Source organism: Neophocaena asiaeorientalis, unplaced genomic scaffold (assembly GCF_003031525.2).
Source record: "Neophocaena asiaeorientalis asiaeorientalis breed wild unplaced genomic scaffold, Neophocaena_asiaeorientalis_V1.1 scaffold130, whole genome shotgun sequence".
NCBI classification, from domain to species: domain Eukaryota; kingdom Metazoa; phylum Chordata; class Mammalia; order Artiodactyla; family Phocoenidae; genus Neophocaena; species Neophocaena asiaeorientalis.
Genome location: NW_020173397.1, coordinates 2,421,476 through 2,445,205, shown reverse-complemented (window position 1 = coordinate 2,445,205; position 23,730 = coordinate 2,421,476). Strand labels below are relative to the sequence as shown.

The window sequence follows — 23,730 nt, the reverse complement described above, 5'->3', positions numbered from 1 at the left end:
TTTTCCATTATGAGCATTTAAGCGAGAGACCAACACTACGACCCGGTAAGAGCTGCTTATCTTCATCCTAGTTACCAGCACACACACTTCACTATGGACTTAAGAGGGCACCGTCAGAGCCCAGTAATCCTCTGCCTCTGCCTTTATGCCTAATGTGCTCAGAGGTTCTCAAGTGACAGGAGGCCTGGTATCCGAAAGCACAAATTACAAAAATAAGTGCAAGGGCCCTCCCCCAGCTGAACTCCCCATCATAAAACAAGGCACCACATCCTGAGCTACTGGCTCATCAACACTAAGCCAATCTGACCTCAAAGCCCTTTAAAAAAGGGGGGGGCGGTAATCAGGTTATATAATAGACTTATAATATAAACTTGTAGCAAGCAAAGAAAGCTCTGAAATTCAGATGGAATTCAGTCATGTTTTAAAAACATTTTTCTAAAATACATATATAAAAGTGGCCTGACTCCTATAAATGACTTGAGAGCAAATCTGCTTCTACCTCATCTTCCCCCCCGCAAGTTTTGCTACGAGTTTGAAGAGAAAGCAAACCCGAGCCAGGAATGTTTAATTTTTCTGGCACTGCTGCTCACCAGAGAATAGTGACCCCAACACATAAAGATGAGATTCAGGCAGGAGTTGAAAGGGAACTTGTATAACAAAGGAAGATTAGTGCTGAATTCCTGTCTTCGATGTCTATATCTTAATCAGTCTCCCTTGGGTCAGCTGACCCCATTTCCTTTCCTCTCTTCCCACCTCCTGCTTCTTCTGTGTCCTCAGTCATCCTTGTTTTGCGAACCCTCAGCTTCCCAGCTTACCCACACTCCTTTCCTTGCATATTTTGCTTTCTCATGAGACATGTGAGTGGACAAATTCTCAAATATACACAAGCCTACTAAAATGTCTGGAACAGAAATCCCAAGTTCCACTCACCACACAGGGGCTTATGGAGACCTAGTCCAGTCTCCATGATTTCCCTGGACCCCTTTATGAGAGAAGGTACACCCTGGATGGTAAGGACCAGGTCCTGGGTTCAATTTCCTGTGTACATCCACAGCAAAGGGCCCCTTTCATAACTACTACTCTGATCAAGTGAATTCAGGAATGTTTAAATAGGAAGCTCTTTCTCCATACCAGAACCTGATGAGACCAAGGCTTTAAGAATAGAAGTAAAAAACATGCACATTTAACCCTCCATTCTAGAAATGGCTAAGAGCAAAAGAAACCCAGAAGTGTATAAAGCCCAGCTGAGCTCCACTTATACTCAGGTGCACAAGACAGAAGCTCACGTCAGACCTAACACTTCAGATACTGTCCCAGGTTTGTGCCATTTTCCTCAAGATACGGTGCCCTGGTGCCATAGGCCTGTTCTACGGGCAAATCTATAGCAGGAAAATGATGAGGCGTTTACTTTTGGGGGGGTGGGGGGGCTGGTAGTTTGGATTTTTCACCCAAGCCCTTTCCAATGAGCAATAGAGAAATATGAGAGCCTGTTTAAACATTACTTACTGCCTGTTGGATATCAGACTTCACCTGCTCACTCAACATGCCTTCAAAGACAAAGGAGTCACCAAACTTCTCAGCCTAAAGGAAAGGAAGGAAATAAAAATCCAGAAAAGGTTGTAGTAACATATTTCACATGTGCCATTTTCTCTGTACGCTACTAAAGGGGTTCTTCTTGTCCAAATGAACTTAGATTTGTCTTATAACCTCCCAAAGGATTCAGAAATGACCTAAAAGCATGTGGCTTCCTGTTAAAACAGGTTACTGTCACTTAGAGAGACCATTTTTATTTAAGGCTCATTTAGCTGATAAGAATGCAGACTGGAAGAGATTAGCTATTGAGACTGTGATTGTTTCTGTTGATGGAAACACATCTCCCCAAGTATTACAAATGACTTTGGAAAATAACAGGATTCTTTACATGTCAGATTACATAATCAACCTTTGTCCTTTGTTCTGCTCCTAGAACCTAGCGAAAAGAAGTAAATGGCACTGTTTGTTGATATTCTGACACACTCCACTGAGGTGTCCACTGTGCTTATACGTCTCAAGTGGCCAATTCAAGCACCAGATGGAAATCTGTATTTTAATCATTTTTATTTACCATTACTGTCTCAAGTCCATATCTACCTGGTTTTCTTTGTTGCATATGACCCCAGTTCTGGAAACACCCAATGTAGTCTCTTGGTCTCCATGATTCTACTCTTCTAGTTTTCTTCCTCCATTTCACACTCCTTCTCATCTCCTGAAATAGATGGGTTCTTCTTCTTGCCCCTTAGACACTGTTGCTCCCCAGCACTCTGCCCTGGCTCTCTGCTCTTCTTACAGCAGTGGCCCTCAGCCTTTGTGCAGTTGAGATCACCTGGCCAGCTTGTTATAGCTACACAGCACTGCTCCCCAAGCCCAGAGGTTCTGATTCTGTAGGTCTGGGGTGAGGCCAAGGAACCTGACCGTGTGAACAGATAAGCTGGTGATTCTAATACAGGTGGTCTAAGAGATCACACGATGAGATACACCGACCTGCTGCTGGACAAACTCTTGAAATCCCATGATTTTAACCACCACCGGCATTTCAAATGATGCTCGTATCTCCACCTCCAGTCCTCTCCTCTCCTCACCACGTGATATTAACGGCCTACTAGATCCCTGTATTTCCAGCCTTATGAGCACCTCAAACTCCTTTTGCTGATTAGAGCTCATCATCTTTTCTCCACCCCAGCTCTTATTTCTGTATTCCCTTGTGACATCACCATGCCTGAGAACCCAGACCATTCCTTCACTCAACAACATGTACCAAACACCTATCAGATGCCTGGCTTCGGGCTAAATGACAGAGATACAAGGTCAGTATTACAGAGGCATGGTCTCTGTCCTTAGAGCACTCACATATGGGGCCACAAACAAAAGTCAAGTCAAACAAAGAAAGGAAGAATATAATTACAACTTTACTTGACCCTGTAAGGCAGAGAGTATAGAGAGAAGCCTCCTTTTGATAGGGTGGGCAGAGGAAGCCTCCCTGAGAGGGATATTTAAGCTGAGATGACTCGAGAATGAGAAGGAGCCAGCCACGCAAAAGGGGGACAGGCAACGGGGTCAGGAAATTCCAAGCAGGGGGAAAGTATGGGCTGCGCCCCCAAGATGGGAAAGAGTGTCAAGTCTGCAAGGAATAGAAACAAGAACAACAGGGCTAGAACATGGTGAGCAAGGGAAATGTGATATAAAATGAAGCTGGAGAAATGGAAGAAAAGAAACATCAATGCCATAATAATATGAAGTATTTTATCCAAAGCAGGGCTTTTAACCCTTTTTGTGCCCTGGACCCCTTTGGCAGTATGGTGAAGCTTAAGGATCTTCTTCTCAGAATGAAATGTTTGAGTGTATAAAATAAAATCAATACAATTACAAAGAAAACTAGTTATATCGAAATATTAGTAAAACAAATTTGTGCTATAGTAACATATACATATATGTGTATATATAGCTATACATTAAATATGTATAAATGATACATTAAATAAGATCTAGTGGTAGGTCTCATAATTATCATTTCTAAAGTGAGGATGAATACAAACAATATTTTATGATCTCTGCAACAACAATAATGGGATACAAAATGTCTGTGATTTCTATTGGTGATAAAGTCATAGGCACTGCTGCCACTACTGTGGTATGTTGTCTATTCCTAACTGAAGGAAATGCTGAACTTCAGTTAGAGGGTAATAGAAATCCAGATGCAGTATTTCCCCATCCATGCTCCTAGATGCCCTAAACTCTGCTTATTCTATCTACTCTTGATGGGAACCCTAGTCTAAGGGAAGCTTCTTGCCTTAGAAGCCCACTTCTAACTTCACCAGACTACTGAGGAACCTGACCTGAGAGTATCCTCATGAAACAAAAGGAACAGCAACTTCTTACTACAAATAGGTACAAAAAGACAACTACTTTGTATATTTTAAGAAATTCCAAAGAAATGCAAAACCAAATTTGGATGCTGTTTTGCTTTCAGCATTCGCTCTGAAATTTTTTTTTAAAGAAAGGAAGATGTTCTGGCCTAGAAAAAAACAAAAACAAGGACAGGGACTCCACAAACTGAAGGCAAGGGTAGGGTAGAGTCCTTTGGTAAGAAAAAAATGGGAAACCTACATAACAAGGATATTTTAGACACTCACAGAAACTTTCATAAACTAGAAAGCCTCTCTCTTCCTATTCCCGTTTAGGACAAACATCCACTTGCAGAACCTTGCTCTGTGATTCAGTGACCACAGGATAAAGCCTGGAACTGCCAAAGGAAAGCTTATGAGTCGTCAGGCACTGGAATAAAACCACAAAAATGAAAAGCTGCACTTCTGCATCTATTACTTATGAATTATGCAATGCTTCTGAAACATCCAAACTATAATTTTTTGAGAGGGAGAAGTGGCCTTACCTTACATGCTATCATCTCAAAAAGCCTGAGAGGACAGTGACGCTCTTTGGAAGATTGAAGCACTGACACACTAGAGCATAACGGTTAAGAAGACAGCTCCTGGGGTCACACTGGCCAGGCCTGAATCCCAGCTCCGCCAGTAACCAGCTGTGGGACTCGGGGCAAATCACTTTGCTAATCCCCAGTTTGCCACCTGAAAAATAAGCTGCCTCACTGGGTTGCTGTGAGAACAAAAATTACATGAAATATACAGAAAATGCCTGTCACAGCACTGGGCACATAGGAAAAAGCGGTCAACTGATAAAGTTCTTCCTCCCCATTCCAACCCCATTACCTCTGTCAAATAGCCAGTTGAGTTCACAAACTTCTCAAATTCAGCATTACTGACTTCATAGGCATCCATGTAAAAGGCATCAATAGCAACTCTCCTCGCAGGTGCTTCCCCATCCTGCTTTATCTGAGGATCATCTGTGCCCATTGTAAATACTCCGGCAGGGATGGGGACCATCTGCAGCAAAAGGGGAAACACGGGAAGTCAGGCCGTCACCGCCAGAGTGAACCTGGGTCAAGTGTAGAGCGCCAGCACACAGTAAGCACCCAACAGCAAGCCAACCTCCGCCACAAAAGCCACTGTGAAGTAAGTGAAATCATGGCGTACTCCAATGAATGATTAGTCACAAAAAGAAGTGAAAATTCTTTAGGGTAGTGATTTCTTTAGGAAAAACACTACATAATACACATCTGCACACGCCATGGAAACAGGTCTGGAGCAACAGTCACCAAGCTGCTAACGGCTGCAGTGCAGAGGCAGGGAGAATATTCCACTTCTTTATACATTTGTGCATTTTTGTCCTTTATTATGTCCATATTTCTTTTAAATTATTTTTAAAAGCAAATATAAAAATGCCAAATACAATTTTTTTTTTTAACTTTTTTTTTTTTTTTTTGGCCACACGGCATGTGGGATCTTAGTTCCCCCCGACCAGGGTAACCCGCACCCCCTGCAGTGGAAGCGCAGTCTTAACCACTGGACCACCAGGGAAGTCCCCATATATATTTAAAAACCCACTGAGTGAATCTAGGTTCCCAATGATAATGGAAAAGACTTAAATCATTGAAATGGAAAATCTAAAAGGTTTACTAAAGGACCATGTCTTGTCCTTATTTAATACCTCATTAAAACTCTAATTGTTCCTATCTACTGTTTCACATAACCTCTAAACACCAAGAGGGCAGCAACTGAGGCTGCTTTGTTCACATGTTTTCCTAGCACTAAACATAAGATCTGAGGATCACACTGAAAATTTTCAGTTAAGAAACACAGGTCCATCCTCAGCATCACTTGGGAAATCCAACATTACAGCGGTCATCCAGTTTTACTGGGTACCCTAAATATATATCCCTCTGTCCTCTCCCCTTTTCTTTTCCTCGATTAATGCTGTAGCCTCACAGTTGTCTCCTTGCCTCCAGTCTCATCCCTTCACATTTCTCCCGGCTCCTCTCTAAGCCATCAACCTTCCTTTCAATCATTCATACAAGTATTTAAGCCCCTACTGAACTTTTCAAAATATCTGTCTTCTGTATCCCACACAACTTACTGAGGCTCTGCTTGGAACAGAAAAAGACCGGAAACAACCTAAATATTTTTCAATATTGGAATGATTAACTAAATTGTGGGCCACCCAGAAAATGGAAAATTAGGCAGCCATAAGAAAAGGAAAAGAAGGAAAACAACAGGAATAAAAAGACACTTTTAATATATTGATATGGAGAGATCTCACCACGATGAAGAGGAAAGTGAACAAAGCAAGGTGCACTCTAGAAAGCATGGTGTGTTATCATTTGCGTGAAAAGGAGGTGGGCAGGAGAACATAGATTCACATATTTTTTTGTATTTGCTTACATTTGCAGAACACGGCTCTGGGAAGGTATTCAAGAAACTCATGCACTGGTTGTCTGAGGGAAGGTTATTACATAAGTGGAAAATTTTTCACTATACACCCTTCTACAGAATTTTTTTTGTAATTTTAAAACCATGTACTCTATTCAAAATAACAAACAATAAAGTGTCAATCTGATCATACCACTTTCCTACTTAAACTCTTCAGGGATCCCCAGCACCTCTGAGGGTTAAATATCTCAGCATCAGAGCCTAATCTCTCCCCACCTCTCTCACCCCGTACTCCACCTGCACTTCATCTCTTGTGAATAACATCAATGCTCGACGATCACCTCCTACAGAAGGCCTTTCCTGCCTGCATTTCCCTCTGCTGGCTGGGCATATCCCCCTCATTTGGGATCCTCTGATAAACACCTCTCTAAACAACTGACACACTCTGTACATACTTTAATGGCTTGTTTTTACCTGCCCTAGATCCCAGGCTCCTTGGGGACCAGAAATAAAGTTTTCACTTCTATGTCCCCAGCTCCTAGTACGGTGCATAATTCACGGAAGGAAGGAAAGAAGGAAGGAAGGAAGGAAGGAAGGGAGTGGGGGGGATAGATGGATGAAGAAACTTCGTTGACTGAAAGAGTGACATCACAGATACAATGAAAAATGTATCATTTGAATTATTCCTAATTATAAAAATTCTCTTTCTTTTATAACACCATCCCAGACATGAATAGCATGCCTGCATCACAGTGAAACCTGTTTAAGAGACTCTGCTCAAAGACTGAACTAGGTTCACACATTATTCTCATTATTCTCCAAGCATCTGGGACACAAGATTCCTCAGTCGAGATGAGAAGTCAGAATTTCAAGCAGCTCTGCAAAGAAGCAGAAAAATAATAGAAGCCTGCAGACAAAAGCTTAAAATGATTATTAAAATGATCTAATAAAAGGTTTCATGTTTCCTAAAGGACTTTAAGGAAAAAAAAAAAAAGCTTTCCAGCAGCATACAAGTAGGTCCTTTTCTGAGAACGGCTGTTCATCCCAAGGTGCAAACACAAGGCCTATAGGAAACTGTGCCCATTGTTCCCAATGAAATTTTACAATTATCTGTTTTTCAACCCACTCTCCCACAAGGTGAGCACCAACAATGCTAATACAATCACAACTTCCACTGTGGACTCCTGGCCTAATTTTTTTTTTCTTTCATTAACCATCAGAGATAGCCAGCAATGAATAAGCCAAGTTTCCATTCTGGAGGCTATAGATAAAAATAGCCTGCATGGCTCTGACTGTATCATAATTCCCAGTTTTCACTGATGAAGTCTCTGTCCTACAAATGTAGAATGTCGTTCTAGTGAAATCCAGAGCATCAGGTCTCACACCCCTAAACCAAACACAAAGAACCATTTTGATCAGGTCTTCATGAAGGTCCAGATTCAAACAATCCGTTCCTCCTTGGAGGTAAGTTAAAACCCCTTCTGGCACATCAGTTTCTGCCACTGCCAAGCAAGCCAGAAGGACAGGTGAAGTCAAAGCAACTCTCTTATCACTAGGACCATATTTGAGCTGCACACTCTGGCCAGGTGCAGTGGACATCTGTGATCCCCCACCTGGCACCCATTCCCTCCTGTTCTTTAAGAGCAAGTGACATCTCTTTGAAAACCACTTCTTCAACTAAGTACATGTCTCAGGTGGAGATGGATGACACTGCTGCATGCCCCCCACTCCCCACACACAGACACACACACCGCCCCTGCCCCATGACTCAGGCCTAGCCAATTACCATATTCTTTTGACCACAGAGATGTAATCAGGGATAGGCCCACGACCCAATCTCAGAACTTTTGCTGGAGCTATGCGGGAAAGAAAACTCTCTCTTCCAGCTCTTTGATCATTAGAAGGAATACTACCTAAAAATGAAGCCAACATAGAAGAAAGAGGAGCTGCCAAGAGAGAGCCAAAAAGAGACATCTGGAGATGCTGCCTGAGGCCCTGCATCCAGCTGTGTCTGGGACCATATCTGCATGTGAACTTCCCAGCCATGAGAGCCCATAAATGTCCCTACCCACACTTCTTTATCAGCCTACTAAGCTAGTTTTAAGAATCTTTTCTTTCACTTGCTTCTGTGGGACTTTTGTTTTACACACAAAAATGAAATAAGTTTATAGGCAACTCTTTTGTGTAGCACTTCTTTTTCCTTCTTCCCTCTCCTCAAACCTAAGTAAAAAGGTAAAGGCTCCGCAGAAAGCTGGGTGAATAACAAGAGAAGCAAGCTCCCTGGATCTGCCCGCAAACTGCTGTCTTATCTATCTATGCAGGGCTTACCTACCTATATCATCCTGTCACTCTACTGACACTAATCATAGATGAAATGGCATTAAAGTTCCTTCAAGCCCTGGGATTTCATGGTTCTATTCAGCCTCAGTTGTCACATCTGTAAAGTGGGGGATAATATCTCACAGGATCCTGGGGAGGATAAGATACAGCAAAAAGACTGCTTTCCAAAGGTTTCTTTAAAAAGTAACTCATACCCTTAATTCCCCTGGCAGTTTCTCAATATTGTAACCAACAAAAAAAGGTAAAAGATCATTCCAGCAATTGTTACACGACGCCTAAATGTGTAAAGCGCTTGGAGGATACAGACATTAAAATAGGTCTAAAAAATTGCTTCCCGTGTAGAAAGAGATATCAGACAATTACACAAATAACACTACTTTACAGAAAATATACAAGTTTCCATCAGACATTGACAAAATGCTACGAGAATTTAGAGGATAGAAACACCACGTCTTCCTGGAGGAAAGGGGTCATAGAAGAGATGGTATTCAATCGTGTCTTGACACCTGGGTAAGCATTACCCGATCAAACCATCCTCAGACCGGAAATTGACTGACTTTACCCACATATACAGAGATACCACGTACAATTTTATCGTCTCATGATCTTCAGTGCCTTTTCAAACAACTCTTTTAAAAGATACATGGAGATTAAAACATTTTGATACCTTTTTATAACATAATAAGCTGTACAGAACATTGTTAGAATAGTTTTCTCAAGGAGCATTGTATATTTTTTAACCAGAGGGAACTTAAGTAAAATTTGAAAATATCTATATTGTTTCCCAGACAATTCTTACTGACATAACTTTCTAATGAAACCTGAATTCCTTGAGGGTAAAGCCCAGTGCTATTTACTTCTCTGTAAATAGCACTTGGCAAGTGTTCATTAAATTGATTAAAATATTTTTTAAAAAAGACTCACACCTAAAAAGTGTTACATTAAAAAGGGTGAAAATGTCACCCCCAGAAACCTTAAACTACTTACATATCCCAGAACACACCATGCACTTGTACAATGCTTCATTTGTACCCATGCTATTCTCCTTCTCGCAATGTCCTTCAATCTGCCCTTCCATCCCCAACTCCTGAAAATGTCTCCTCCAAGGCCTAGCCTAATGTGGTCTTTTCTTTGAGCACTTCCTGACTTGTCCAGGAAACAAGAATCCTTTCTTCCTCTCCAAGTACTTTGTACATACTCCTCCTATAGGACTGTCACTATAGAAAAATGATGCTTGCATATAACTGTGATTTTGTGTGTGTGTGTGTGTGTGTGTGTGTGTGTAAGAGAGAGAGACAGAGAGACAGAGAGAGAGACAGAGAGGTCTACCAACAAGTCAATGCCTTGAGGGTAGGGCATAGGTCTTTCTTTTCTATAAGCCCAGAACACAGGACAGAGTCTTATATAATACATGTACCAAATAAGTATTTATTGAATGAAACTAAATAAATGGAAAACAAAAATAGATTCAGTACAACCTCAATCCAAATCCCAGCAAGTTATTTGATCGATATCAACAATATGATACTCAAGTTTATATGGAGAGGCAAAAGACCCAGAAGAACCAACACAATATTGATGAGAAAAACAAAGTTGGAGGAAAGACACTATGCAACTTACTATAAAACTACAGTAGCCAAGACATGTATTAGTTAAAGAACACCCAAACATATTAATGGAACAGCAGAGAGGGACCAGAAATAGACCTCCATAAATATAATCAAATGATCTTTGACAAAGGAGCAAAGACAATACAATGGAGCTAAGGCAGTCTCTTCAACAAATGCTGGTACAACTGGACATCCACGTGCAAAAAAAAAGAATCTAGACAGAGACCACTCTTCAAAAGACAATGTTGAGAGATTGAGAAGACAAGCAACAGACTGGGAGAAAATAGCTGCTGATGACACATCTGATAAAGGACTGTCATCCAAAATAAACAATTCTTAAAACTCAACAATAAGAAAACAAACAATACAATTAAAAATGGGCCAAGGACCTTCCAAAGAAGATATACAGGTGGCAAAGATGCTCAGCATGTCAACCAAAAAATGCAAAATTAAAACAAGATACCATTACACACCTTAGAATGGCCAAAATCTGAAACACTGACAACACCAAATGCTGACATGGGTGTGGAGCAACAGGAATTCTCATGCATTGCTAGTAGGAATGCACAACGGTACAGACACTTTGGAAGACAGTTTGGTGGTTTCTTAGAAAACTAAGCATACTCTTGCTATATGATCCAACAATCACATTCCTTGGTATTTACCCAAAGGTGTTGAAAATTTTATGTCCACACAAAAAACGTGCACCCAGATTTTTATAGCAGCTTTATTCGTAATTGCCAAAACTCAGAAACAAGCAAGATGCCTTTCGGTATGGATAAACCGAATGGATTATGAATGGATAAACTGTGAATGGATAAACTGTGGTACATCCAGACAATACATTACTATTCAGCATGAAAAATAAATGAACTATCAAGCTATGAAAAGACACAGAGGAAACTTAAATAAATATTACTAAGTGAAGGAAGCCAATCTGAAGAGCCTACATACTGTATGATTCCAACTATAAGACATTCTGGAAAAGGCAAAACTTACGGAGACAGTAAAAAGATCAGTGGTTGCCACTTGGGAGGAGGGAGAGGGATGAAGAGGCAGAGCACAGAAGATTCTTAGGGCAATAAAAATATTCTGTATGATACTATAGTGATGGACATATGTCGCTGTACATTCGTCCAAACCTATAAAATGTTCAACACCAACAGTGAACCCTAATGTAAATTACAGTTGACTCCTGAACAACACGGATTTGAACTGCGAGGGTCAACTTATACGTAGATTTTTTCAATAGATACATACTTCAGTTCTACATGACCTGCACTTTGTTGAATCCTGGAATGCAGAACCACAGGTATGGAAGGCCAACTGTAAAGTTATACTAGGATTTTTGACCACACAGGGGGCCAGTGCCCCTAACCCACATGTTTTTCAAGGGTCAACTGTATAGACTTTGGGTGATTATGATATGTCGGTGTAGGTTTATCAATTGTGACAATGTACCACTGTGGTGGAGGATGTTGATAATTGGCAAGGCTATGCCTGTGGTGGGGCAGTAGGTATATGGGAAATCTCTTTACCTTCCTCTCAATTTTGTTGTGAACCTAAAACTGCTCAAAAATAATCCTTTTATTTAAAAAAAGAAAGAAAATTAAGAAAATAAAAGGTTATCACTACGACCAAGTATCTCACATAATATTGGACTTCCTGAATTCAGAATAAATGGCTAAGTGTCAGAATTAGACCAAAGTCATCTGCACATGAACTAAAACATCTGAAACCAAGGAAAACAGAGAGACAAAGAACAGCCTCCTTGAAGTCGTTTGTCTTTATAAGAAGTCTACTTCAGGTTCAAGCATTAAGTTTAAGAGTCCTTGAAGGCTTGTGAGCTGTGTTCTCAACAACTGCTAGTTTCCTAATAACTTGGGATGCTGCCAAACATTATAGAAACTGAGTGCAAGGGAAGATAAACATAAAATAAATGCACATATACAAAATATAAATTAATTAATTATATATTTTTTCCTTTATAAAATGAATGCAAGATATGGCCAAAGATGACCCATACAATACTCAGTCTGGACGTGAAACCACTCTAAAGGGATGAAAAATGTATACCTTATAATGATACGTACATCACATTCTGGAATCAATAGGACATTGGAGCATTTAAAATGAGGAATGTTCAGTACTGGCCAGAAGGTTCTCGGCAAAAGTTTGACACAGACCAATGTACATGCAAATAAGACAGCGCCCCTGTTAGTTACAAAGCAGATAAACAGAGGGCTTTCCCTGCAGAAGGAGGGAGAAACTGATTATCAATTACCATTCAAGTTATAAAGGAACTAAAATCAAGTATGGCCACCATACACTACAACTGTAACCAAGGCTCCCCACCACACAAAAGATAAACACTAATAATGCAGGGAATCCTCTGAGGAACAACAGGAAGCATTTTAAAGGCCAGTAATTATACAGGATGGAGAAACAATGAGAAGTCCAGCTACCAACCTCCTAACACTCTATACCCAAGTCACAAAATTATGGTCCTGACTCCCCTCCCTCTCACAACTTAGCTGGGGAGAGACACCAACAGACAAAAATCTTCAGTAATGGTTATGTCAGAGCAAACAGGTACAACTGCGGCAGCATATGGAAATACTGAAGGGGAAGGAAGGAAAGAGGTCAGGTAAGGCCTGCAGAAGGATGTTACCTCTCACCTAAGTCCTGAAAATTGGTCACAATTAACCCACAGGAAAAAAAAACTTGGACAGAAAAAGCTGGAAAGGGTGTACTAGTATTCAAGAAGAAGAACTTCTTTGGGAGTCAGCAGATCTAAGTTGTTTTCACAACCATACCAATATGCAAAATACCTGAAATGGTAAGAACTAAGGAATAGTTACTAATTTTTTTGTTTTTTGTTTTAACTAAGAACTGAATAATAGTTATTATTAATGTTATTATTTACATATCCTAGCACATAAAACATTCAGGCACTGTGCAAGGTATAGATAAACGATAGTAATAAAACAACTACTGTTTACTTAGTCTTTCCCATGTACTAAAGTGCTAGGAATAGCAGAAAAAATAAGACAAGTCCTTGTCGTCAAGAAGCAGAGTCTACTATCAGAGACTACAGATAAGTAAACAACAAGGTTAGAGACACTGACACCCAGTGTCCTGATTCCTTCACAATTAATGAGAGGAACGCAGGACTTAAACCCACACTTATCTGACTTAAAATTCTGAGAACCTCATCAAGAAGACAGGGTGCAAGAACGAGGAAGCAGGAGATAAGAGGTAAGAAAAGTTAAGACAACTGTCCTCAAACCAAACTCCCTAATGCTCAGCATTACGCAGAGCCCCAAGACCCACCCGTTTCGGAGGGCGGAAGAACTTCTCATCAAACTGGATCTGCAAGTGCGCGATTTGGCAATGTAATTATAATCTTTACTTGCCTTCCTCCAACCCCTGGCCTTACCCATCCCAACCCTGTCGAGAAACCCGGCGCCCCCCACCCGTCGTTAGGGAACCAAGAGAGCACCTTGGTGGGCGGGAACGGTCGCTCTCCGGCTACCGAGCCCGGGGCGTTCGCCTCCCGCGAGTATCGGTGCGCGGCCGCCGAGCTGCCATGGGCCCCGGGCCGCTGGGGAGTGCCACAACCGCACGAGCCCGCGAGGGTCGCCGCGCCCGCCTCGGCCCCGACCTCTTCGCCCCCCGCCGCCCGGCCCAGCAGCAAGAGCAGAGGCAAAGAGAGAACGAGACCGAGCCCAGCGCCTCGTCCTCCAGCCAGCCCTAGCGCGGGCGCAGCCATGTTTTCCCACTAGCCATGTGACCCTTTGGGTCACGTGGCCCCGCCCTCCTTAAAGGGGCCAAGCCCTAGGCTGACTTCAGTGTCCCTAAGAGTTGCCCTCTTTCCACCCCTCTCCAGGTACCTCTCCTTTAGAGCCTTCCTCCTTGGCTCTCCTGACGTGAAAACAAGAAAACCCAAAAAGTCTTGGCCTTCCGCAGCCTGTGCGCCCCATTATTATTTTTAGGTTGAAAAAATTATAATCGAGTTTATTGAGCATTTGTTATGTGCCAGGCAATACACTAGGTGAGCACTTTATTTTTTGAAATCTCATTTAATCCTCACGAGGACCCTGAATGTTGAGTACACAGAACAATTAAGTGATCTGCCCAAGGTCACAAGGCAAATAAATGTCAAAAGACGAGATTTAAACCCAGCCACACTGCGCCTCTAACACATACCTTCAAACCCTGAGTTTTAAACCATTATGCTGTAATGCAGGCAATTCAATAAGCTTCCCTTAACAGGAAAACGGAAGATGAACGTGTTGAAGGACACCTCACCAAGGGATACAGTTAGAGAAATCCCTACTGTGGCTCTCAAAGGGTCGTCCGCATGAGCATCACCCGGGAACTTGTTAGAAATTCAATACTCAGAATGTCTGGGGACAGGAGACATCAATCTGTGCGTTTAACAAGTTCTCCAGATGATTCTAAAGCATACTGATGCACACTAAAGTTTGAGAACCACTGTTTCGTAAGACCCAATCTCTTCAGGGGGAAAAAAAAGGCAAAACAAAAACCAGAAAGAGGGGGGACCTATAGATTAAATGTGACATCTCACACAATTGTAGTATATATGAATCATCTAAAAACTGATTCAAACCTACTGATCTCAAATTTTTTAGGATAATCAGAGAAATATGGCCACTAAATCAAGTTATGAGATTTGATAAAATTAAGAATTACTGTCAATTTTGTTTTTAGTTTTTTAAGAGTGATTATGGTATTTGTGGGTATGTTTTTTAAAAGAATCCCTTCCTTTGAGATATATGTATTGAAATAGATGATAAATAGATAGATAGATAGATAGATAAAAAGACATCCTGTTGCCAAGGAGTTGCTTCTCAAAATATGGTGAATGGGGGGGATGGCTAGAGATGAAACACAATCGGCCATGAGTTGGTCATTGTTAAAGCTGGTTTATGGATTTTTCAGTGGTTATTGTCCTATTCTTTCTAGTTTATATTTGAATTTTTTTAATATAAAGGAAAGTCCGTGGTGATCATTTTGCAATACATACAAATAGGGAATCATTCTGTTGTACACCTGAAACTAATCTAATATGTCAACTATATCTCAAATGAAAAAAAACAGGTGAAAAAATTTTAAGTCCTTCCATACTTGCTATTTTACAGTTTGCCAAGAGCTTTCACACATTTTCTCATTTAACATCACAATCCCTTGGCAAGAAATCTACTATTACTATACCCATTTTACAACTGATGAGGCTAAAAGATCAATGCTTTAACCAAGGTTTTACATATTAACTGTCCACAAATATAGATTCCAGGTCAGAGAGAATCTTTGTCAGTCTCTTTGCAAGTGTTCGATCTCAGCACAAGCCTGCTGCCCTACCGAGCCCTGAATTCCTTTGATGGATGGTCCTGCTACACTATTAGGCAAAAAGCTTCATGAAGGCAAGGATCCTGCCTATTTGTTCACCATTGTATCTGCAAAATTAGGCCAAGACCTGGCACTTAATATACACTTAGTGAATATTTATTGAGTTAATGGAAAAATGAATGGCAGTAATCATGACCTCTTTCCCTTAAAGAGAAGCAAATTGTTGAGAAAATAATACAGATTTTAGACTCAGAAAGAGCTGTGTTTAAAGCCGGCCCCTTACAAGAAGTATTCACCTTTCTAAGCCACCATTTCTTCATGTGTGAAACGGGGATAATAATAGCACCTTCTTACAGATTTTATGAAGATTAAGTGAGATAGAGTTGTAAAAGTCTTAGCATTTCACAATACCTCAAAAAAATGTTTGCTATTATTAGCCATCATTATCAAAGATGGAAACTTTGTTGATTCTCCGGGAAGTATCAACCTTCTCTCTCAATTCATTAAATAATTTCTTACTGGTCACTAATCAATGAGTAAGTGGGAAAAAATGATGAGAAATCCATAGGTGAGAAGGCCATGCTAGGAATCAGAGTTAAAAGTACAGCTCAGCAATCAACTCTACACCAATTAGGGCAATTTATCTAGACTTTCTCTCACGCTCTGACTCCCACTTAAGTTCCTTCTGCTGGTCTTCTTGCCCCTTCCATCTAATGAAGCTAGATGAAAGACCTCAGACGTGACAGTGTTCACTAAACAGCAAGACCAGTGTGACTGCAGTAGAATGAACAAGGGAGGGGGGAAAAACAAAGGAGGTCAGAAAGTAACAGGGGGCCAGATTATATAGGACCTAGTAAGCTTTTACTCTAACTGAAAGGCAGTGTCATTACACAGTTTTTGTTTGTTTGTTTGTTTTGTTTTGTTGCGGTACACGGGCCTCTCACTGTTGTGGCGTCTGCCCCGTTGCGGAGCACAGGCTCCGGACGCGCAGGCTCAGCGGCCATGGCTCACGGGCACAGCTGCTCCGTGGCATGTGGGATCTTCCCGGACCAAGCTCGAACCCGTATCCCCTGCATCGGCAGGCGGACTCTCAACCACTGCGCCACCAGGGAAGCCCTCACATGCACTTTTTAACTGTTTTTTTTTTTAGCTGCCTTTGTTTCTCTTTGTCTCTCTGTAGGGTGTCAATGCCACTTGGTAATAACCAGCCAGTCCCATTATTCTTGGATCCATTGTTCCTCTACATCTTTCAAATTCCCCAAATCAGCACACTGGTGTAGACGTTCCTTTCCACATGGACATTTTCCCAGGTCAGTACCAGTAAATATTTTAATAGTTGGGCTGCCACCTTGTGCCAGGGGCTGTCCATACCCCACATATCACTCAAGATGGGGGTCCTCTGAGGAGGAAGAACAGAGCTGGAGGAATAATGTTCACTGACTTCAGACTGTACTGCAAAGCTACAGGATTCAAAACAGTATGGTACTGGCACAAAAACAGACACATAGATCAATGGAAAAGGATGGAAAGGATAGAAAGCCCAGAAGTAAATCCACACACGTATGGTCAATTAATCTACAACAAAGGAGGCAGGAATATACAATGAGAAAAGACAGTCTCTTCAATAAGGAGTGCTGGGAAAACTGGACAGCTACATGTAAAAGAATGAAATTAGAACATTCTCTAATACCACATACAAAAATAAACTCAAAATGGATTAAGATCTAAATGTAAGACTGCAAACCATAAAACCCCTAGAAGAAAACATAGGCAGAACACTCTTTGACATAAATCACAGCAGTGTTTTGGGGGGGAATCTGTCTCCTAAAGCAAAGGAAGTAAAAGCAAAAATAAACAAATGGGACCTAATTAGGCTTGAAAGTATTTGCACAGCAAAGGAAACCATCAACAAAAGGAAAAGACAACTTACTGAATGGGAGAAAGTATCTTCTAATGATATGACCAATAAGGGGTTAATATCCAAAATATATAAACAGCTCAAGCAACTCAACAACAAAAAACACAAGCAACCCAATTAAAAAATGGGCAGAAGACCTGAACAGACACTTTTCCAAAGAAGACAAGCAGATAGCCAACAGGCACATGAAAAGATTCTCAACATCATTAATCATCAGAGAAATGCAAATTAAAACCACAAAAAGGGGCTTCCCTGGTGGCGCAGTGGTTGAGAGTCCGCCTGCCGATGCAGGGGACACAGGTTCATGCCCCGGTCCGGGAGGATCCCACATGCTGCGGAGCGGCTGGGCCCGTGAGCCATGGCTGCTGAGCCTGCGCGTCTGGAGCCTGTGCTCCGCAACGGGAGAGGCCACAACAGTGAGAGGCCCGCATACAGCAACAAACAAACAAACAAACAAAAAACCACAAAATGATATCACCACACACCTGTTAGAATGGCTATCATCAAAAAGAACACAAATAGTAATGTTGGTGAGGATATGGAGAAAATGGCACCCTCATACACAGCTGGTGGGAATGTGAATTGGTGCAACCATTGTGGAAAATAGTATGGAGGGTTCTCAAAAAACTAAAAATAGAATTATGATATGACCCAGCAATTCCACTCCTGGGTATACATCTGGAAAAACAATGAAAATACTAATTCAGAAACATACATGCACCCCAATGTTCATAGCAGCATTATTTACAGTAGCCGAGATACAGAAGCAACTTAAGTGTCCATCAATAGTGGATAAAGAAGATATATATATATATACACACACACACACACACACACATATATATATGCACACATACATGTAATGGAATACTACTCAGTGATAGAAAAGAATGAAATTTTGCCATGTGCAACAACATGGATGTACTTGGGGAATATTATACTAAGTGAAATAAGTCAGAGACAAACACTGTATGATATCACTTATATGTGGAATCTAAAAACAAAAACAAACTAGTGAATATAACTAAAAGGAAACAGACTCACAGATACAGAGAACAAAGTAGTGGTTACCAGTGGGGAGAGGGAAGGAGGAAGGGCAAACTACCATGTATAAAATAAAGAAGATACAAGGATATATTGTACAACACAGGGAAAACAGCCACTATTTTATAATAACTATAAATGGAGTACAACCTTTAAAAATTGTGAATCACTATGTTGTACACCTGTAACTTATATAATATTGTACATCAATTCTATCTCATTGAAAAAAGATGGGCATCCTCATTGCCAGCCAGGCAGTGGATGACCCAGTCCTCAAATCTCATCTTATCACCTGCTTTCTCAGACCGCTTCTAGTACCAACTCTGTCAGTGTGGTTCATGTCAAAAACAGATGCCTCCAAAACCAGAAATATAGATCAGTGGAAGAGGATAGAAAGCCCAGAGATAAACCCATGCACCTATGGTCACCCAATCTATGACAAAGGAGGCAAGGATAAACAATGGGGAAAAGACAGTCTCTTCAATAAGTGGTGCTGGGAAAACTGGACAGCTACATGTAGAAGAATGAAATTAGAAACCCTCCCAAAGCATACACAAAAAATAAACTCAAAATGGATTAAAGACCTAAATGTAAAGCCGGACACTATAAAACTCTTAAAGGAAAACATAGGGACACTCTTAAAGGAAAACACTCTGGGACATAAATCGCAGCAAGATCTTTTTTGACCCACCTCCTAGAGTAATGAAAATAAAAGCAAAAATAAACAAATGGGACCTAATGAAACTTCAAAGCTTTTGCACAGCAAAGGAAACCATAAACAAGACCAAAAGACAACCCTCAGAATGGGAGAAGATATTTGCAAATGAAGCAACTGACAAGGGATTAATCTCCAAAATATACAAACAGCTCATGCAGCTCAATATCAACAAAACAAACAATCCAACCAAATTATTACAGAGTTATTAGAGAAATGCAAGTCAAAAGTACAATGAGGTATCACCTCACACCAGTCAGAATGGCCATCATCAAAAAAATCCACAAACAGTAAATGCTGGAGAGGGTGTGGAGAAAAATATGGAACCCTCTTACTCTGCTGGTGGGAATGTAAATTAATACAGCCACTATGGAGAACAGTATGGAGGTTCCCTAAAAAACTAAAAATAGACCTACCATATGAACCAGCAATCCCACTCCTGGGCATATACCTGGAGAAAACCATAATTCAAAAGATACATGTGCCCCAATATTCACTGCAGCACTATTTACAATAGCCAGGATCTGGAAGCAACCTAAATGTCCCTCAATGGAAGAATGGATACAGAAGATGTGGTACATATATTCAATGGAATATTACTCAGCCATAAAAAGGAACAAAATTGTGCCATTTGCAGAGACGTGGATAGAGCCAGAGACTGTCATACAGAGTGAAGTAAGTCAGAAAGAGAAAAACAAATACTGCATAATATCACTTATATGTGGAATCTAGAAAAACAATACAGATGATCTTATTTGCAAAGCAGAAATAGAGACACAGCTGTAGAGAACAGATGTATGCAGACCAGGTGGGGAAAGGGGGGTGGGATGAATTGGGAGATTGATTTGACATATATACACTACTGTGTATAAAATAGATAACTAATGAGAACCTACTGTATAGCACAGGGAACACTATTCGGTGCTCTGTGGTGACCTAAATGGAAAGGAAATCCAAAAAAGAGGGGATATATGTATACGTATAGCCGATTCACTTTGCTGTACAGCAGAAACCAACACAACATTGTAAAACAACTATAGTCCAATAGAAATTAACTTAAAAAGAAACAGATGTCAAGATGTAATCAGAAATGCAAGAGATTTATTGTTGGTAACACCTGTGGAAACTAAAGGGACAAGGGAATACAAAGGAACGGGCATTGAAAGCCTCCAGACGGTAATACAGATTTGAAACCTGTGAAAGGAAGGAGGCAGGAAGGTGCATTGAGCAGGAAAAGCCTCTCTGTCTAGTGCATTTGAATTGGTGGACTGAGTAAAGCAGAAGGCCCTCTCCAGGGTGGGTGGGCATCAATGTTAGGATTGAGAAGAGAAGCTAGGACGGTGATTTTTTATGTTATTCCTTCCTTTTTCTTCCCAAAGGCCCATAAAGCATCTTTTACTTGCCCTGAACTTCTTTAGGTGCACTCTAACTTCTTCCCATCTTTCTCTCCAATCACCACTGTTCAGGAACATCGGGAATATGAATGGATGGTAAGTTTGGAGAAAGGAAAATGGTAGGCTGTACTGGAATTGTCACGGAGCTTGCCATGCCTGCCTCCAGCATTGCTAAGAGAAAAATTGTCCCTCCCAGCACGGGTACAAAGGAGTACAGCTAGCGGCTTGGTTTACAAGAGCCGGCATTTATAAACTGTCTGAATCAGCAGCATCAGTAGCATTGGGGAACTTGTTAAAAATGCAAATCCTTGGGCCCCACCCCAAGACCTCCTGAGTCTGAGGGTGGGCCCACCAAGCATTGCTTTAAGTGGTTCTGATGCACAAGCCGGTTTTGCCTGAACTTCCAGTTACAGTTGATTGGACCAGGGATGGCAATGTGACTCAAGCACAGCTAAACCATAGGCTTCTGTGGGGCCGCGGTGGGCTGTGGGGAAAGAGAGAGGAGCTGGGGACACCAGGTTTCCTCTCTGTGACAGTTGAACGGGAAGCAGTGATACCCTGAGTGTCAGCAGCCGTCAAAGCTGGACAAGGGCTGTGCCACAGTGGTGAGGCCACGAAGTGTCCTGAGAAGGCTGGTGTCCATGACCTCAACACTAGTACACAACATCATTCGGCTCTGAAGGTGGGAGAGAAGCAAGATGAAACTATTTGAACAAGAGGAAAAGAAAAAAGCAAACAAAATGAAAATTTCTCTCGGTATAAATTTTTCTCATTGACTGCAGCACAAACTAGCAAAACTAAAAAGGCTCAGTTAGGGAATTCCCTGGCGGTCCAGTGGTTAGGACTTGGTGCTTCCACTGCCGGGGCCCAGGTTCAGTCCCTGGTTGGGAAGCTAAGATCCCTGCAAGCTGCTCCACGTGGCCACACACACACACACACACACACACACACACACACACAATTAAAAAGCAGCAGTTAGCAGACTTTCCAAACCAGTGATTTCAGCACACAATGATGCTAAAGAATGCCTAATGAAAGAACCCCGTGGCAAAATGTTTCTGCCTCTTTGGACTTCTCATTTTTACTCTCTAAATATACAGAGGAATGTGTCCTATTTTTAAAAAATACTCTGGAATGCTCATTTTAGATATTACATAAGTTGATAATTATAATAATCATAAGAACTAATAATTCTCGAGCTATTCCTAGGTACCAAGCAATGTTCTAAGTATTTCACATGTTTTAAATTATTTAATGTCAGTTCCACAAGGGCAAGAATCTTCATCTGTTTTCTTCTCTGTTGTATCTTCGGTGCCTGGAATTGTGCTCAGCACCTAGTGGATACACAATAAATACTTGTTGGATGAATTAAAGTGGATCATCACATAACCACTGGATGGAGGTGCTGTTATATCCATCTGGCTGACCCTCTTGGCTGTAAAGATGGAAAATCAAATGAAATGATGGAGAAGAATGATTCCCAAATTTTTCAACAAGAAGTCAATCGGAAAATGGAAATAAATAAATATATAAATATATATATATATTATAAACATACATTTATATTTCAGATGCTCCTACAATAGAAGTTTTAGTTTTAATATCCACTTATTTGGAAAACGAAACGTCAAGATGCCGCTTTGAAGGCAGTACATTAGCAAAGGAAACTGTGTATTACATCACATCAGTTCCTGTATATATTTGAAAGGTTTAGAAATACATTAACTTTTTGGGCTTCAGGCAATGCTTAACATTTGAATGAACTCCCAATACTTGTAATCACTGGTTCCCCAGGGGTCTGTGGCCCAAAGACTGGAGATCATTGAGGAAGTAATGTCTCTCTGGGAAGATGTGCCTCATGTAATAGAGAGGTCCTGGCATCAGACTCAAAGATTAGCTTTGGGTCCCAGCATTTATTTAGGAAACTTTAGGTTTAGTACTTAAGCTTCTACGTGGCTGAGTCTCCTACCATGCCTACTTCATAATCATATTTTATTGAGACCAAATATATAGGTATAAGAAAGGAAATAAACACTAGCTGATTTTACTATGGTATCACTTTGATTCTGCAACACATTTCCATATCTCATTGTATTGTTTCTGAATTCTGGTTGTATCTTGTGAGCTAGGGATACATATGGTATGGTAGTGCTTCCTTTTCCCTCAAAAAGCTTTTTTTTCAAAGCAGGGTATATATTTCAGTAAATGGTCTTGGAATCAAGGAAACTTGGCTTTGTATGGTCCTCTAAATAACAAATAATATATGAATTCATTTTCTCTTCTTGTTCCTATCTCTTGGAATTTGCAATTATAGTCTCCGAAAAAGAATGCTGTGCTCTGTGCTACAAGAGAAGACTCTGGCAGGCAGAATAATGGCTCCAGAGACGTCCACGTCCTAATTTCAGAATCTATAAATACATTACCTTATGCGGCAAAAGGGATTTTGCAGATGTGATTAAGTTAAGGTCCTTGAGATGGGGAGATTGCCCTGCTCAATCTAATTACGTAGGTGAACAGAACACCTCTTGGCTGTGGTCAGAGGGAGATGTGACTATTGAAGAATGGTCAGAGAGATGCAACTTTATTGATGTTGTAGATGGAGAAAGGGTCCACAAGCCAAGGAATGTGGGCAGCCTCTGGAAGATTGAAGAGGCAAGGAAACAGATTCTCCTCTAGAGTCCCCAGAAAGGAAGGAATGTACCTTGGTTTTGGCTCAATGAGACCCATGTTGGTCTTCTGACCTATAGAACCATAAGATAATAAATCTGTGTTTGTTAAGTCATTAACTTTCTGATCATTTTTTATGGCAGCAATAGGAAACTAATAAATACATCTTTCAGTTCCAGCATTATCACTAGAGGCAGGCTGGGATTCACAGCAGAATGTCAGCAGATGTACAGAGCATCCTTTGCAGTGTCAGACAATGTGCTTTGGCTGGGGGCACAGCTGGACCATGGTGAGTCTAAGCACCAGAGGGGTACTCTGCACCTCAACCTCAGCACTCACTGTTCTCCCTGGT

The 23,730-nt window shown here is 41.0% G+C and overlaps 1 protein-coding gene across 3 annotated transcripts in view; it reads right to left on the bottom strand.

Annotated features, from left to right (window-relative positions):
- Window positions 1-14,064, bottom strand: part of SUMF1 (sulfatase modifying factor 1) — a 99,462-nt gene extending 85,398 nt beyond the window's left edge. The window contains exons 1-3 of one of the 3 annotated variants that reach the window (XM_024747086.1): window positions 13,770-14,064; window positions 4,761-4,934; window positions 1,507-1,581 (exon numbers count right to left, since the gene is read on the bottom strand). In XM_024747086.1, the coding sequence (XP_024602854.1) occupies window positions 1,507-1,581; window positions 4,761-4,934; window positions 13,770-14,039 (519 nt within the window). In that variant the 5' untranslated portion in view covers window positions 14,040-14,064. The remainder of the gene's footprint in view (window positions 1-1,506; window positions 1,582-4,760; window positions 4,935-13,769) is intronic. The other 2 variants (XM_024747087.1, XM_024747088.1) reach the window with 2 other exon arrangements.
- Window positions 14,065-23,730: the final 9,666 nt, after the last annotated feature.